At 41.5% G+C, this 16,843-nt stretch overlaps 2 protein-coding genes, 1 long non-coding RNA gene and 1 pseudogene across 3 annotated transcripts in view; 1 reads left to right on the top strand and 3 right to left on the bottom strand.

Moving 5' to 3' along the window:
- Positions 1-6,163, top strand: part of LOC146371382 (uncharacterized) — a 77,874-nt gene extending 71,711 nt beyond the window's left edge. The window contains exon 3 of the long non-coding RNA XR_014802788.1: positions 3,837-6,163. This is a non-coding gene — a long non-coding RNA (uncharacterized LOC146371382). The remainder of the gene's footprint in view (positions 1-3,836) is intronic.
- A 398-nt stretch (positions 6,164-6,561) lies between these two features.
- On the bottom strand, positions 6,562-8,120 carry LOC146371381 (alpha-1-antiproteinase-like). Its single transcript, XM_084953320.1, has 5 exons — positions 7,996-8,120; positions 7,433-7,515; positions 7,196-7,313; positions 6,855-7,002; positions 6,562-6,750 (listed from the first exon to the last, which is right to left on the bottom strand). Exons 1-5 carry the CDS (start codon positions 8,118-8,120, stop codon positions 6,562-6,564), a joined length of 663 nt encoding a protein of 220 aa, XP_084809446.1.
- On the bottom strand, positions 6,954-8,838 carry LOC146371380 (alpha-1-antiproteinase F-like; annotated as a pseudogene).
- Positions 8,839-11,722: 2,884 nt separating this feature from the next.
- Positions 11,723-13,727, bottom strand: LOC146371379 (alpha-1-antitrypsin homolog). The gene is made up of 4 exons (XM_084953936.1): positions 13,073-13,727; positions 12,632-12,902; positions 12,394-12,541; positions 11,723-12,305 (listed from the first exon to the last, which is right to left on the bottom strand). Exons 1-4 carry the CDS (start codon positions 13,680-13,682, stop codon positions 12,117-12,119), a joined length of 1,218 nt encoding a protein of 405 aa, XP_084810062.1. The 5' UTR covers positions 13,683-13,727; the 3' UTR covers positions 11,723-12,116.
- Positions 13,728-16,843: the final 3,116 nt, after the last annotated feature.

The raw sequence follows: 16,843 nt of genomic DNA, 5'->3' as shown, positions 1-16,843 counted from the left end.
TTTAACCTCCTAGGACCTGCCGTCCACATATGTGGACGTCACATTTTGGGTTATTTAGACCAAAATACTCAATTTTGCTCTACATGGGCCTGATATTCACTTACGAGGACATTATACTGCTACTGTTCTATCAAAATTTTAAATGAATATCCTCATTTGTGGCTCTCATTTTTCTTAAAAACAAAAATAAGGAAAAAAAAAAATCTGGTAATTCTTTGTTTTTACATTCATCGGGCCCCAATATGCCCAAATATCAAAGAGAAATTAAAAATGCATGTCGTGGAAGAGTTTGGGTCTTAGGAGGTTAAAGATGAAGGTGTTAAACAACATTTAGAATATCGACACAACACATGCAGTATTATTAACCATGTTGTGTTTGGGGTGAAAATGATGGACCAACTAAACGAAAACCAGACTGGATGGCATGTTGCTGCAGGATGCTGTGGTGGCCATGCAGGTTCAGGTTCTGGGAACCATTCATGTAGAGACCATCCGCTGACCTTTTCTGCATCGCACAAAGACATTTCAATTCAATTTTATTTACACAGCGCCAAATCAAAGCAGCAGTCACCTCAAGGTGCTTTATATTGTACAGTAGATCGTACAATAACACATACAGAGAAAAACCCAACAATCATATGACCCTCTATGAGCAAGAACTTTGGCAACAGTGGGAAGGAAAAACTCCCTTTTAACAGGAAGAAACCTCCGGCAGAACCAGGCTCAGGGAGGGGCGGGGCCATCTGCTGTGATTGGTTGGTGTGAGAGAAGGAAGACAGGATAAAGACATGCTGTGGAAGAGAGACAGAGGTTAATAGCAGATATGATTCAATGCAGAGAGGTCTGTTAACACATAGTGAGTGAGAAAGGTGACTGGAAAGGAAAAACTCAGTGCATCATGGGAATCCCCCGGCAGCCTACGTCTATTGCAGCATAACTAAGGGAGGATTCGGGGTCACCTGGTCCAGCCCTAACTATATGCTTTAGCAAAAAGGAAAGTTTGAAGCCTAATCTTAAAAGTAGAGATAGTGTCTGTCTCCTGAATCCAAACTGGAAGCTGGTTCCACAGAAGAGGGGCCTGAAAACTGAAGGCTCTGCCTCCCATTCTACTTTTAAATACTCTAGGAACAACAAGTAGGCCTGCAGAGCGAGAGCGAAGTGCTCTAATAGGGTGATATGGTACTACAAGGTCATTAAGATAAGATGGGGCCTGATTATTTAAGACCTTGTATGTGAGGAGCAGGATTTTGAATTCTGGATTTAACAGGAAGCCAATGAAGGGAAGCCAAAACAGGAGAAATATGCTCTCTCCTTCTAGTCCCTGTCAGGACTCTTGCTGCAGCATTTTGGATTAGCTGAAGGCTTTTCAGGGAGTTTTTAGGACTTCCTGATAATAATGAATTACAGTAGTCCAGCCTGGAAGTAATAAATGCATGAACTAGTTTTTCAGCGTCACTCTGAGACAGGATATTTCTAACTTTAGAGATGTTGCACAAATGGAAGAAAGCAGTCTTACATATTTGTTTAATATGTGCGTTGAAGGACATGTCCTGGTCAAAAATGACTCCAAGGTTCCTCACAGTGTTACTGGAGGCCAAGGTAATGCCATCCAGAGTAAGAATCTGCTTAGATACCATATTTCTAAGATTTTCAGGGCCGAGTACAATAACCTCAGTTTGATCTGAATTAAGAAGCAGAAAGTTAGCGGCCATCCAGGTCTTTATGTCTTTAAGACATTCCTGCAGTTTAACTCATTGGTGTGTGTTATCTGGCTTCATGGACAGATAGAGCTGGGTGTCATCTGCATAGCAGTGTAAATGTATGCTATGTCTTCTAATGATGCTGCCTAAGGGAAGCATGTATAATGTAAACAGAATTGGTCCTAGCACTGAACCCTGTGGAACTCCATAATTAACCTCAGTGTGTGAAGAGGACTCTCCATTTACATGCACAAACTGGAGTCTATTAGATAGATATGATACAAACCACTGCAGCACAGTACCTGTAATACCTACAGCATGTTCTAATCGCTCTAATAGGATATTATGGTCGACAGTATCGAACGCTGCACTGAGGTCTAGCAGGACAAGCACAGAGATGAGTCCACTGTCAGAGGACATAAGAAGATCATTTGTAACCAGTGTAGGGACTGACGCGTTATTAAGTAACGTGTTACAGTAATTACGTTATTATTGTGGTAATGAGCACGGTAACTAGTTATTATGCCAAAATCAGGAACGCGTTAATTGTTACTGGGATTTAGATAGTTATTCGTTACTTTGTGTGAAATCAAAACACGGACCTGGGAATAATGTCACACTCGAGTAAACGGCGTTCTGGTTAGCCTCGTCTGAGAAGTCGGGATTCCAATAAGGCGATGCCCTCGAAAACGGTTGTTTTGCTAGCCCTCTACAAAAAGAAATTACTGCTAAACATATATGCAGCCATAGCTGGACTCGGTGGGCCGATGGTGATATTTTGTTTTGATGTGTTGATGTTTTTGGGGGGGGGGGGTTGTAACGGTATAAACAATGAACGGTGGTGGATTGGCCAGATGCTGACAGATGTGTAAAAATAACTCAGTTGTTTGGTGGTGGCTATCAAATTCAAATTCAAATTTTTATTTGTCACACACACAACCATACACAGTATGACATGAGGTGAAATGCTTGTAGCTGTGCAATGCAATGCCCGACCATTAGATGACAGTGGTTTTATAGTATTTACAATTTACAGGTTATTACAAAATTTACAGATTTAACTTAGAAATTTACAGTAAAAATGGGCAAATAGCAGAAAGAGATTATAAATTATAGGAAGTGTGCATGAAGAAAAACCCAGAGTGCGTGTGGTGATGTGATGTGTGTGGGAGAGTCCAGTCCTACACCTGGTTCAGGGCCCGAATAGCCGAAGCTCCTCCTCATTCTCTCTGTTTTGGCCTTAAGGGAGCGGAAGCGCTTCCCAGACCTCAACAGTGAGAAGAGTCCATTGTTGGGATGGGAGAGGTCCATCATAATCTTCCTAGCTTTGGTCTTGCTATCACAGAGCTTCCACAGATTCAGTGACATTAGCAAGTGGGGGAGGCCAGCAGGTAGATGAGGGAAAGTGGAGGCAGGAGGAGCAGAGACCCGTGGCGCCGGCAGGACCAAGTGTCAGGTGAACTGAACTCCAGGTAAGAAGTTATGAGTCTATCTGGGTCAGATATAAACCAAGTTTAGGTGGAGTTTATTTTCGTTGTGCTAACTTTTTACAGTCAGTTACAATAACTCGTACTGCGTACTAGCTAGCATGGAGGAGTTTATATACAGCTGGACGGTGCTATGATGTTACTGATGTTGAACTTTATTTTATTCATGAGGTCAGTTAGTAGAGTTGCCAACCGTCCCGTAAAAAGACGGAATCGTCTTGTATTCAGAGAAAATATTATGTAACATCTTCATATATATATATAATTTTTTTTTTTTTTTTTTTTTAAAGACCATTATTGGTTTTAATGTAGTTTAAACCAAACCACTCCACTGGATTTTTTGATGCACAACATCGCCTGCCAGCAAAGATATTTCTGACATCCTGGAGTCAATCGACAAGCGACTGTCCAGCTTCCATGCCAGGTTATCCCTGGTGGATGTTTTACACCGGGAATTTAAATGGGAGAATCCCCGGAGTTCAGCCAGCAGCAGGTGGACATGCTCGCGGCTGAAAACACTGTACTACGGGAGTCGGTCAAGCCTCTTACCAAGAATGTGACCAAGCTTAACAGAAAATAAGAAAATAAAAGAGAATTATTGATCTGCAAGCCCGTAGCATGAGAGTTTTTGTGTTTTCTGGTATCACAGAATCTGCCGGTGAAGACGCGGAAGCAACGGCGAGAGGCTTCATTACAACCCACCTGAAGCTGCCAGAGGACACCGTGAAGAGCATCACTTTCGATCAAGTCCATCATATTGGGGCTAAGAGGACCGGGGCCGGTAGACCACATCCTGTTGTGGCCAAATTGGGCCACTTTACACAGAAGGAGCAGGTAAAGAGTAGCAGCAGGGAGCTGAAAGGAACAGACTTCAGCGTGAACGACCAGTTCCCCAAAGAGATCCCGTGGCTGTACTGACTTCATGCCAGATAAAAATCCGCTTTACTTTCCTTTTTCTTTCTCTCTCTCTCTCTTTCACACCCTCCAGCATTAACATTTAACATTTTGAACAATACATTATATCAATTTGCTAATTCAATGTGATGTCATAACAGATAAAACACCGTCACTCTCCGTCAATACGTTAATTATAATCTTTCCGGTTTATTTTTCACACCATGTTGGTGATCACACCAACATGGTGTGACCAGCTCAGATCCTCGCTGATGTTGATGCCCAGGAATCTGAAGCAGCTGACTCCACCTTTGCTCCTTCGATGTGGATGGGGGTGTGGCCTCCTCTCTGCAGTCTCCTGTAATCCACGATGAGCTCCTTGGTTTTGCTGACGTTGAGCAGCAGGTTGTTGTCGCGGCACCGTGATGTCGGGGCTCTCACCTCTCCCCTGTATGCCGTCTCATCTCCATCAGAAATGCAGCCGATGATGGTGGTGTCATCTGCCAATTTGATGATGGTGTTGGAGCTGTGTGTTGCTGTACAGTCGTGGGTGAACAGGGAGGAGCTGATGTTCAGGTCACAAAGTTTGATGACTAGTCTGGATAGTATGACGGCAGGGAGTGAAGATGTGATGTGAGCTTTGACTATACGCTCAAAGCACTTCATGACAATGGAGGTGAGTGCTACTGCGCAACAGTCATTTAGGCAGCTGGCATCAGGGACAGGGATGACAAGGATGACAGTGCTTGCCCATGTGTCCATGCAGTTACTGGATGACATTGATGTGACAGGTGGGAAATGGCCAACAATGAGCCCTGATTTCATGCTCACAGAAAAACTGTGGAGTCATTTGAGTGACAGAGTGAATCCTCTTCCTCAGACAAGCAGCAACTTCGGACAGCACTGACTGAAGTGTGGGTTGCCACCCCACAGGATGACATCCCGAAATTATGCTTGTCCATATGGAGGTATATTAATGCCAAAATCAAGGGGGACACTAATTACTGATTGATTCTTTTATTGTTACCTGCAGTTATTTCACTTCCAAAATGTATTGTGCTTACGTTTCTTGGTATTTACTGACTCAGTCCTTAAAAGGTAATGAAAAGCAACACACGAGTTTTCATTTGCATATAACAAAAAATACATCAGTGAATTTACAAAGAAATGCAGTGGCATGTTATTAAGTCCCTTGAGTCTATTTTCCCCCTTTTTGATTTCTTAGTATTTTTGCATATTTGTCACACCTGCACGTCTCAGATCATCAGATTAATTTTACTACTAAAATCTCAACGTAAACACAAAATGCTGGTTTTTAATCATTAATTTTATTAAGGGAAAAATATAGCCAAACCTACCTGGTCCTATGGGAAAAAATAAAAGTAACTCAAAACCAGTTGAGATGCTTTGGCATGAACTTAAATGGGTTCAAATCCTCCAGTGTGGTTGAATTAAAACAATGTCACAAAGAAATGAGTGAAAATTCCTACAATGGATCAAAAGAGTCATTGTTAGTTATTGCAGATACTTGATTGCAGTAGTGCTCTCAAGGATGGCACAACAAGTGTTGGGGAGTAAAGGAATACATGTACCGGTTAAAATATGAGCGACTCTATTCCATTACAGTTACTGTTTAAAAAGGTGGTATTCAGAATACAGTTACTTTGTTGAAATAAAAGGTTTTCATATGTTAGGCTGTCCCCTCTCTATTTTTGGTAATTCCACGCCGGTGGAAACCCAAACAAAACACGCACTGAGAGGCTCTAATGTCCGTGTCTCAACCTCACGGCCAATGTCACACCTACTTGCAGCCCGCATAATGACGTGAAGAAAGACTTTTATTTATTTTATTCAAAAAAAAGATTTAATATGAAGGCAATAGCAGAGTGTTACAGGCATCGCCCTAAAGCATGCAGCCTGATGGGCAGTGTAGTCCGTGCTGCAGGGAGAATGGACTGTCATACCCGTGATGTGTCTGTGAGCGAGGAGGGAGAGAAAGGAAAAGAAGGAGCTGTCACGGAGCAGAAACGGGAGCTGGAAGCATGTAAATATAATAATAACCACTGCAGCCAAACAGAGAGCCTGACGAGCCCAGCTGTAAGTACGCTGTTAAGACTCGACTGTACACTGTGTTCGTGTTTTCCTCTGAAACAATAAGTTCTGTTGCAGCAGCCTTTCAACGCCTCTCTCTGTCTCTCGCTAGCAAAGTTGACCCAGACAACAAAGTAAAGCTCGTTTTCAGCTACGAGCCCGACACGAACCCGACGTATTAGCCAGAGGTCCCTTTACTACGGTTCAGAGCCGCCGACCTGTTTTATATACGCGCGGAATAGTTTTCTACACGAGCAACCTTCAAATATAAATCAAATATTTGACATAATGTTTCCAAACTTGCTATTTACCTGAAAAAAAATGTCACTAATGTCGTTTTGTTGACCAGAAAATCAACGTGTGCAGACAGATAACCTCGTAAATAAAGGTCAGTGTTTGGATTGTTGATTGTTGATCTTCCCCATGAAGAGGATGCTTTTAGTGCAGTTTTCCAAAATGAAAACCAAGAACGGCCTGTCAGTTTTGATTGTTGGTGGCGCTTCGAACATTTCAAAGATGCTGACGGCTGCTGCCTCTGTTCCCATCTCAGTGACACTAAGCGTGGCCTTGTGAGATGCCTGTGGGTGAAAAAGAAAGGAGACAGTCAGATGCTAATTTCTTACTCTGTAATGAGTCTTTAAGTGTCTCAGAATCAGAACCAAAAAGAGAAATGTTTGCCCACCTTCGAGACTTTGAGCTGACTGTTATTGGACAGACCAGAGAAATCGGCATGGTTCTCAAAGGCACTGGTTATGCCCATTTCCTGCAATATGTTCTTCAACGAGGCATCAGCGGTTATAGAAGATTTTGGAATCGTAAGATCTATATACCTGAGAAATAGAAAAACGGACTGTTAAATTACAGGTTGTTCCTCTTTTATTAACTGGATCAGGATCATAAGTCTTCACCACTGCAATGTCCACATTACTGCTGACACCACACAAATCTGCCACTTCAACTTCGCATCACTCGTTTCCTGCAAAGAGAGGTTCTGTTTTATGTAGTTCTCACTAAGGTACCAACCACTCCTTTTTATTTGGAAAGACGTGCTCTGATGAAGCCAACAGCACCACATTATCTGCAACAGTTAGGAATATTACTCTGAGCTTCCCAAAGTAGACGCCCTCTTCACCCTGAGATCCTGTCCATGAAAATCAAAATCATGATCAGTCACAAGAGGCAACTCTGGTAGACTCCAACACCAACAGAAGATAACTTGACTTTATTTCAAGACCATGGACACTTTGTGGAAACAAGAACCTGATGGGCGGCAGCAGTTGACCCAGAACCCTATACTCCCACAGTATACCCCACAAGTGCCCCTGGGCAATCCCGCCTTATGTCTACAAAACACAAAAGAGGTGAGTAAAGATGCACTCGAAGCCCTAAGCATCCTGCTTCTACTGCAGGGTAAATGGAAGTGTTTAATCTAGCCCTAACAAGAGTAATCAGAGAGTTCAAATCCTTCTAAAGATTTTTACATTTGATGTGACCTTGACCCAATTTTCTCCAAAATTCAATGTAAATGAAATGTGTTTGAGCTGCTATTATCTACCATCACACAAAATCTGAAAACTGTGAATGCTACCTGCCAACAAACAGACAGACAGGCAAACAAATGGAACTGATTACATACTTCTTACCTTCTTATTATTGTTAGCTTTATCAAAAAGGTAAGTTTTTAGCCTAATCTCAAATCCAAATCCAAACTGGAAGCTGGTTCCACAGAAGAGGAACCTGAAAGCTGAAGGTTCTACTCTTAAATACCCCTGGAACCACATGTGAGGAGAAATTTGCTCCTTCTTCCTAGTCTCTGTCAGTACTCTCGTGGCAGCATTTTGGACGAAATCCCAGTATCCTGCACGACACAGTGGAGAGTGGTGTTGACAATATTGGGATGTTTCAGCCTTAGTGCTGTCAGCATTAATCTCACTGATGTTAACGTCATAACCGCATTAACGCAGCAAATCCTTGTTAGCAAGTTAACGCAAGCTAACCCTAACTCGCTAGCGGGGATTTGCCGTGTTAATATGGTTATGGCATTAACGCCATGTTTGTCTATTGTAGCCTAACAATAGACTTGATCAGGCGTCTTACCTTTAAAATAGACATAGTTAATGAGCATCATCATCGTTTCAGGGTCAACGTCGTTCACCATGTCTTTGATCTTGTCCTGTATTTTATTGGCAATGTGTCTGTTGATTTTATCTGCAGCCTCAGCAGGGTTAGTAAAGTTGATTTGCAAGACCTCACCAGAGTAATGCTGCTTGACATGCTTGGTAGGCTTCATTGACCTGAGTCTGGTTTAAGGTGCTGTAGCCCAGGCTGGAGAACAGCTGGCTGTGGGTTTCACTATGGGCCCCAGTAGACAGTACGGACAGGGCAGTGGAGATGCCCAGTGGTGAGAAGAAAATGTTGTTTCCAGCAGCAGTCCTCGCATTCAGACGTTTGTAGAAGGCAATGGCAAAGCCAGCATTAGGAGCAGAGAGCTTGTGGCAGCTCATATGGTCTTCAGAACCACGGTTGTGGTGGAGACGGTGGTCTGCCGAGGCTACACCGAGCAACAGTGCAATGAGTGCACAGCTACAGAAATGCATCTTTAGAGTCTGTGGATCAAAAAGGAAAGTTAAAATGATACAAAATGAGCTCCAAGTAAGGTTTTTCCATCATCTGTCCTTGAGTCATAATTTCATGACTTTATGAGTTAAAACCATTGGAATTAGATTGAATCAGGTAGGATATGGCATTAAAAATAAGAAGAATGCTGATATTACTTATTACATTATTTATTTACTTATTTTTATGATGTCACAATCAAGTCATCATTTGTGATCCACAAATATTACTATGTTATTCCTAACATGTTATTATATTGTTATCAGTATATTGGTACATATAAGAGTTTTGACTCATATATATGGCGTATATTTGTTTCCACATTTCTGGCCCCTTACTATCCCATTACATACATTTCAATGTAATATCACTAAAATAAAACCACTGCTGATACAATATATTATTTGGTAGTTTCCTGGATTTTACATTGTAATTTCGTAGTAATGACTTAATATTTCCATATCATTGCTTTCTTGTTTCCACCTTACCGCACTATTGCCACATTATTACTGAGCTGTACTGAAAACCACTACTGACAAGTTCATCAGATGAAAAAAGTAGAATTTTCATGAGCATCTGTTATAACAGCATATTTCTGCAAAGCTGCTTGTAACAGATCCCAAAGCTACCAGCTGAGAAGTCACTCTATGCAAACAACAAAGGCTGGATTTTAAACCCAAGAAGTTACCTGGACTGTCAGGCAGACAACTGTAAGTAGTTGAGTTACTGCCCATTAGATGACTGTTCAAAAACACCCAGTGAGTGTAGGTCACCACGGATGTATTTCAGCTTCCTCAACACAGCAGGTATTGTAATAGAGATTTAGCTCTAAAAGATATTTGAGGGATTTGAAAGTGTCTCTCCCACAGCAGATGTACAACTGTGAGTTGAATCATGAGCATCACTAAAATAATAAAGTTAAATGTCTGTTATTGACAGAATAGAAATAGATATTTAAAGGTAAAGGCACTTCACCCTTGTAGCGATTTTTTTATACACTGGTAAAGTAGTAACCAGTAGTTCAGCTGTGTTGTAACATTGTATACAATATAACTGATGATACCAACGAAGGAAGCAGACAATGAATGCTAAGTAATGTCATGTCTGTTAAAACCACATGATTACATCCTAAAAATCATCTTTAAATCTCTTAACTGTCATTTCCTTCTTACATTTAAGTACTTAAAACGTAGAACTAATAGAGACTGATGCTTACCACTAACATCTTCTGCAGTGACATTTCCAGAAACTCTTGTTATATTTAAGCAAGCTTAAAGGCAGTCAGCTGACAGTTTACAGATTAACAAAGATCAGCCTTCTCTCTTCTGGATCGATTCTACTGACTTTGTTTATACAACCTAACTTGCTCAACAGGACATGGAAATGACTCTGGGTGGGTCAGGGTGTTTTTGGTAAAAACAAAAAAACCAAAAATCAGAATCACGCAAACATACAAGCCTGGAGAAGTCCTGGCAAAATACTCAAGATGGCAGAAATCTGGAGCCATTTAAAAATGTTGGAAATCATTGAAATCTGTCAATTCAAATTACTTCCAGTTTAAATCATTTCTGGAAAATAGACAAGCTGGCTTCTTTTCAACGATCATGATTAACTGGGAAGAGAAATCATACTGAGACCAGACAGCAAGACTGACCTTGGTATTAATATTCATTTAAAGCTACAGGAGTTAAACAGCGCACACACTATCAGCTGTTTTGTCAGGTGGATAATAATGTATTAGGCAAGTATTAATGCAAGAGTTCAGATGACTGCTCATAGTCAACCTATCATGCTTATTTAAAACTAACCTTTATGTCATTTGTTATTTGACTGGTTGGTTGTGTCATTGAGCAAACTTAATCACCTCCCCGACCGACTAAAGATCTAAAGGCCTGACAGAAGTAAACATATGCAAAGGTGAAAAGAAGACAAGCGATGCTGCTGTAGTTGTTCAAAAAAGATTGCAACTTACCAATGAACTGATGTTGTCCTAGGCAAAATTACTTATACATACTTTATATATACTTAAGTACATAATTTTTTGACTTGGGCGCCTGCCCCCCAGAATATCTGTGCATGACTCTGTACCTATACTAATGATCCCTTGTTGTGGGTCTCCTGCAGTGCTCAGGTCCTGCTGTACTACATACATGTTTCTGTAGATGTGTCCATGTTGACGTCATAATATATGATAATTAATTAAAGGAATTTAAGGAATACGTGTGTGTGTGTGTGTGTGTGTGTGTGTGTGTGTGTGTGTGTTACTGTTGCAATCCTAAAATGATACAGATGTCATAAACTTTGCAAACGTTACAAATGGGTATTTTTAGCCTGTTGCTAGGTGGTTGCCAGGCAACATGACAAGTTTGTTTCCTCAACACCATATTTCATGGAATAGTAGTCTGTTTTTTATTTTGAAGAGTTAGATTTAGATTTAACTGTAAATAATATAAATCTGTTTTGATAAAATCATGTAATAATAATAATAAAGTAATATCTTCTTTTTCTTTCATATATAAATATTTAGACAACGCAGTCTGTCGGCATGTGGGTGTGTGCGAACAGGCTGGTGTCAGGTGTGAACGAGTTCCCGGGCCTTACTGAACATGTTCAGGTGAGGATGAGGACTGACTCTGTGGCTGGGATTTGATCGCAAACTGATCTTTGATGATGACTCACCAGGCAAAAAAATCCCCCAATTAATCTCAACCTTAAGTCCAAAATTAAAACGGCAGCTTCTATGGATACTCGGGTGACTGATGAAATGTAATAAGTCTCTTGAGCTCCATCAGCAGGTCAGAGTGAGATCATATTTTTAATTCTGCCTAAGATTAACTGTAAATAACAGATAAGAGCCTTACAGCAATGACACTGACTTCATTATAGAATAATAAAGATCACTGGACTGAAACAAATGAAATAATATAACATGGCCTGTGTTCATGGAAAGTTTTTATTTCACTTGATGTTGAACCAAATTCAAAACGCAACCGGCCACACAAAAGCTGATGTGCTGTGTTAGTAGAGGCTTCTTTGACTTGTGTTTCTTTTTTTCATGAACTGCGTCTACATGTTCAGACATCTTTGCCTCTGGCCAAGTTCGGTTTTTAGTAATAAATGTTTGATGCTGACAGACAGATTCATTTCTGTTATGTGATGACAGATGTGATGTCATATTCATCACACTATTGGCTAAACATCATTTCCCCAGTGTTCTTATTATTACAGCGGCACCTCCGCAACATTTTAAGATCCCGAGGTAAAGATAACCCCCGGAGCTACTGCTGCAGTGTGAAAATGGAACAAATGTGGCGCACTAAGGGCATCCTTAGGCTGTGGGGTTGTTGATCTTGCCCATAAAGAGGATGCTCTTTGTTGATTGCTCAAGGATGAAGAGCAGGAAGGGTCTGTTGAGTGTTATGGCTTGGGGCAGACTCATTGGCATGATCTCGACAGTGGTGGCAGCAGCAGCCTCCGTTCCTGTTTCATCCACGCTTAGCACCGCCTGGTGAGACACCTGTTGGAGGAACCAGGACACAAGAGCCAATGTCACATTTGAGTCCATGAAGTGGACAAAACAATGAAGTCATATTCAGTGATCCTACCTTTGAGACTTTGAGCGGGACCTCATTAGACATGCCAGAAAAATCAGCTTTGTCTCCAAAAGCGTCCGTTATTCCACTTTCTTTCAGTGTGTCATCCAGGGAGGCTTCGGCAGAGATGGAAAACTTTGGCATGCCAAGATTCACGTTACTGAGAAACAAATACAAGAGAAAAACACCCGTGTAAGAGTCCCAGAAAAATACGCAACCACAAACAGCCACTTACGAGGTGCTCTCTTACGTCCTGAAGAAGGAATCGTGCCAGCGCCTGAGTTGATCTTTGCTGATGACAGCCTCCACCTGATTCATTTTGTCTGCATCGGGGAAAACAATCATCATGGAGGTGTTGCCCTTGTACGGCAGCAGCAAAACGGTGGCGTGGTTCCCGTCGTCTCTGTAGAAGTTGTAGCGTCCCGTCCTCCTCATCATGTCCACCTCAACTGTGGTGCTTCCATCCACATAGAATTCCTCTTTGCGTGTTAAGTTACCGTCGAAAGGTTTCTCCCACTGTCCTGTAACGGGTCACATCAAGTCGATATTGATAGTGGGTACTTATTTGAAATCGTTGCATCCTTCAGACTTGTTCGTTTCGTGTATTTGTGCTAATCTCTATCTGTGAAAACCTTGAACCAGAGAACAAACACCTGGCTGACACTGTCTGTTCTGTCTGCATGTGTCTTACCTCTGAAGTAGACGTAGTTGATAAGGACCATTGCCATTTCAGGGTCCAAGTCCTTCACCATGTCTTTGATCTTGTCGTTGGTTTTGCTGGCAATGTGTTTGTTGATTTCAGCTGCAGCCTCTTCAGGTTTGGTAAAGTCAACTTGAAAGATTTCACCAGAGTAGTACTGCTTGATGTCATTTAAGAACTGCTCCAGAGGACTGAAGCCGGAGCGCACCGCAGCAGCATTGCCAACATCCAGCTTTTGGTTCTCCTGGCTTTCTCCAAGCATGTGAAAAAGATGCTTGTAGGCTTCGTTGACCTGAGTCTGGTTTAAGGTGCTGTAGCCCAGGCTGGAGAACAGCTGGCTGTGGGTTTCACCGCGGGCCCCAGTAGATAGCAGGGACAGGGCAGTGGAGATGCCCAGTGGCGAAAAGAAGATGTTGTTTCCAGCAGCAGTCTTGGCATTCAGACTTTTGTAGAGGACAACAGCAAAGTCAGCATTAGGAGCAGAGAGCCTGTGGCAGCTATCGTGCTCCTCGTTGCTCTGTGCAGAGCTGTGGTGGTGGTCGGCCAAGGCTACGGCCAGGAGCAGTGCAACGAGCGCACAACTAGCAAAGAGACCACGCATCTTTAGAGCACTGTCAAGAGAAAAACAAGCATTTAAAATGTAAAAAAAGGATAACACTTCCAGGGATAACAGTGGGAAATGAATTAGGACACAATCAGAGCAGGATCTGGACTGTCTGCACTTCATTTCCAAACATAATGTTTAAGTTTCCTGAAATCCATTCAGTGGTTGGCTAATAAAGCAATGTTCTTACCTTTAAAGTCCTCTCTGCTGCAGGCAGCTGCACAGAAACGTCCTCTTTATATACAAGAGCGAGAGTCAGTTTACAGTCCAGTTAAAAATTAACCAAGAGTGATCTCTCTGCTCTGTCCCATGCTGAGAGGCTGAGCCAGCTTCAGTGATGCAACACAGCTGATAAAAATGAGTGTAAATGCATCTAATCTATTTTTTATTTTTCATTTTGTGCCTGCAATAATCATCAGAGAAGATCTGACAAATCAGATGTGAAAGTTCAGTTAATTCTATCTTAGTGCATAATTTTCACGTGAAAATGCATTTTGGAAGCAATACATTTTTTAAAAAAGGGGGGTTCTATTAATTGCATTTACACGTATTCTTAGCGTGCAGCCGTTTTATCTTGTTCGTGTTGGTGGCACCCTGGCACAGTTGTCCTCAAACTTTAGCTACTTCTCTGTAAATACTGATGATAAACTGAGCAAAGTTGATTCAAAAATCTAGAACGAGCTGGTTAGACAGCAGTCGACCAGCTGTTGTCAGTTTGTCATTTAAATTCTATGATCTCACATCTTCCATAAAAATGTGATGCAGGCTAAATGACTGTTTTTAATTTAAAAAAATGCACAGCTCTGCATGATTGCAGTAACGTGTTGAAATGTGTCTTCATGTAACACAGTTTGAGGTTGTTGGTTTTGTGGCCATGCAGCCGGTGCTCGTTTTATCAGTTTGAACTCTTGTCTCTTCTATCGATAAATTAAGTTAATAAATAATGAAGGACAGTAAGGAAAAAACCACTGAAGCTTTTTCACAGACAAAGGTGGCGTGAAAAGCATTTAGCTAAAGAAGCGTGTGTTGCAATAATCATTTAAACATGAAGACGATGTTCAAATCTTCAGCTGCTTTTAAAAAATGACAGATTTAACTGGAGGACAATAAGGTCGCCTGGAAAAGTAGCTCGAACCCTGCTGACCATCTCACAGAGCGCGTCCTTTGGTGGAGACAAACACAGTAGTTATGGAGCTTTGGTTTTATCTTTGTTCAGTTCCAGTTTAACGAGTTCAAACTTACCTTTTCAGGGTTTTGTGCTACCAGTGTTTTACATGAGCTGACAGCTTCCTGTTTCTTGCTGCGCTTTGCATGTTTGTTTGTTTGTTTGTATCAGGGACTAACACTTTTTCTGTTACTATCATTAACTCGGCGGTTTCTACCTCTCCTTCTGTGAAAGGTTTGGGCGTCATTCTCGACAGCACGTTATCCTTTAACTCTCACATCACTAATGTCACTCGATCAGCTTATTTTCACCTCCGTAACATCCATCGCCTCCGCCCTTCCTCACTCCACATACCACTGCTATCCTCGTCCATAGTCTCGTTACCTCTCTGATCAACTACTGTAACTCACTCTTATCTGGCCTGCCAACAAAAATCCATCAACGTGTCCAACGTGTCCCGTATTATTACTAGGACTCCCTCCACTCACCACATCACCCATCCTGAAGCAGCTTCACTGGCTCCCGGTTCAACTCCACATTAATTTTAAAATACTCCTCTACACATTTAAGGCGATTCAGTCTCTCTCCCCACCATATCTCTCTGATTGGTACAGATCTCCATCCCATCCCGGTGCCTCAGATCCTCCTCTTCTCTTCTTCTTTTTGTTCCTTCCTCTCGTCTTGTTTCTGTGGGGGGCGGGGCTTTTAGCCTTACCCCCTGACCTCAGAAACATCAGTTCTTTCCCCCGTTTTAAGTCCACCCTCAAAACCCACCTGTTCAAGAACCAGAGCCTACTCTGTATAACTACTGCATGCTCTTAAACCTTTTATTATTATTCTGTTTATTTCCTGTTTTTATGCTTGTCTTATTTGTTCTGTGAAGTGTCCTTGAGTGTTTTGAATTATTATATTATATATTATGATTATGATGATGATGATCATTATTATTATTATTATTAACCTCCTAGGACCTGCCGTCCACATATGTGGACATCACATTTTGGGTTATTTAGACCAAAATACTCAATTGTGCTCTACATGGGCCTGATATCCACTTACGAGGACATTATGCTGCTACTGTTCTATCAAAATTTTAAACGAATATCCTCATATGTGGCTCTTTTTTTTCTTAAAAACGAAAATAATTTTTTTTTGCCCTGGTAAAAAAAAAAATCTGGTAATTCTTTGTTTTTACATTCATCGGGCCCCAATATGCCCAAATATAAAAGTGAAATGAAAAATGCATGTCGTGGAAGAGTTCGGGTCTTAGGAGGTTAATACTGTAGTTTATCGAGCTATGTGAAGCTTAAAGTCAGAGTTTTCTGAGTAACTCTCTGGCTGAAGCACAAATGAAGACCAGCAGCACAAACAGCGTGTCGCATTGGTGCTATAATTTACACTGAATCATTTAGTGATGCAGAAAATGTGAAAATGTTTTTATACTTGGTCCTAATCAGATGCTAATTTTATTTTACATTGACGGAAATGCCGCTGCCAAAACACATGATAATGTGCTGGGCTCAAAGAAAGCCTGGCTATGTTAACACACACCACAAAAACCTGTTCAGTCACTAAAAGTCTTTTCACTTTGACCTGCTGACGAGCGAAACCGTGTGCTGCTGTGTCAGAGCTCTAATGTGCAGCCACCACATTAGAAATAAGTAGCAGGACTTAGAGCGCACTCCACATTTAAAGTGCACTGAATCAAACACTAACTGTTTTTCTGCAACATTCATTTCCACTCTTATTGACATTAGGAATCATTAACAGCTCAAATTTAATTAACGTGTAAAAGTAGGGTCACCGGGGGCTCGTTACGGCCGAGAGGCGGGGAATGACCCTGGACGGGTCACGGGTCTGTCGCAGGGCTAACGCTGAATTGTTGGCACTACATGCCATATTACCTCCACTCCAGCTGCACATGTTATTTATGATTTTTATTATATTTTCTCATTTTCTCACCATTGAAATGTAAGCATCTGAGATCCTCAAA

This window comes from Perissodus microlepis, chromosome 15, assembly GCF_051167445.1.
Source record: "Perissodus microlepis isolate ML-2025 ecotype Zambia chromosome 15, ASM5116744v1, whole genome shotgun sequence".
In the NCBI taxonomy this organism is placed as follows: Eukaryota; Metazoa; Chordata; class Actinopteri; order Cichliformes; family Cichlidae; genus Perissodus; species Perissodus microlepis.
This window is presented reverse-complemented; position numbering and strand designations above follow the sequence as displayed.

Excerpts from the sequence above, each read along its gene's own strand:
- LOC146371381 (XM_084953320.1), bottom strand. The coding sequence starts at position 8,120 with ATGACGTTAACATCAGTGAGATTAATGCTGACAGCACTAAGGCTGAAA. Across the intron at positions 7,003-7,195 it reads TTTCCAAATAAAAAGGAGTG|GTATATAGATCTTACGATTC; the intron begins GTTGGTACCTTA and ends TCTATTTCTCAG. Across the intron at positions 6,751-6,854 it reads GTCAGCTCAAAGTCTCGAAG|GCATCTCACAAGGCCACGCT; the intron begins GTGGGCAAACAT and ends TTTCACCCACAG.
- LOC146371379 (XM_084953936.1), bottom strand. The coding sequence starts at position 13,682 with ATGCGTGGTCTCTTTGCTAGTTGTGCGCTCGTTGCACTGCTCCTGGCC. Across the intron at positions 12,542-12,631 it reads CACGATTCCTTCTTCAGGAC|TAACGTGAATCTTGGCATGC; the intron begins GTAAGAGAGCAC and ends TTTGTTTCTCAG. Across the intron at positions 12,306-12,393 it reads TCCCGCTCAAAGTCTCAAAG|GTGTCTCACCAGGCGGTGCT; the intron begins GTAGGATCACTG and ends TTCCTCCAACAG.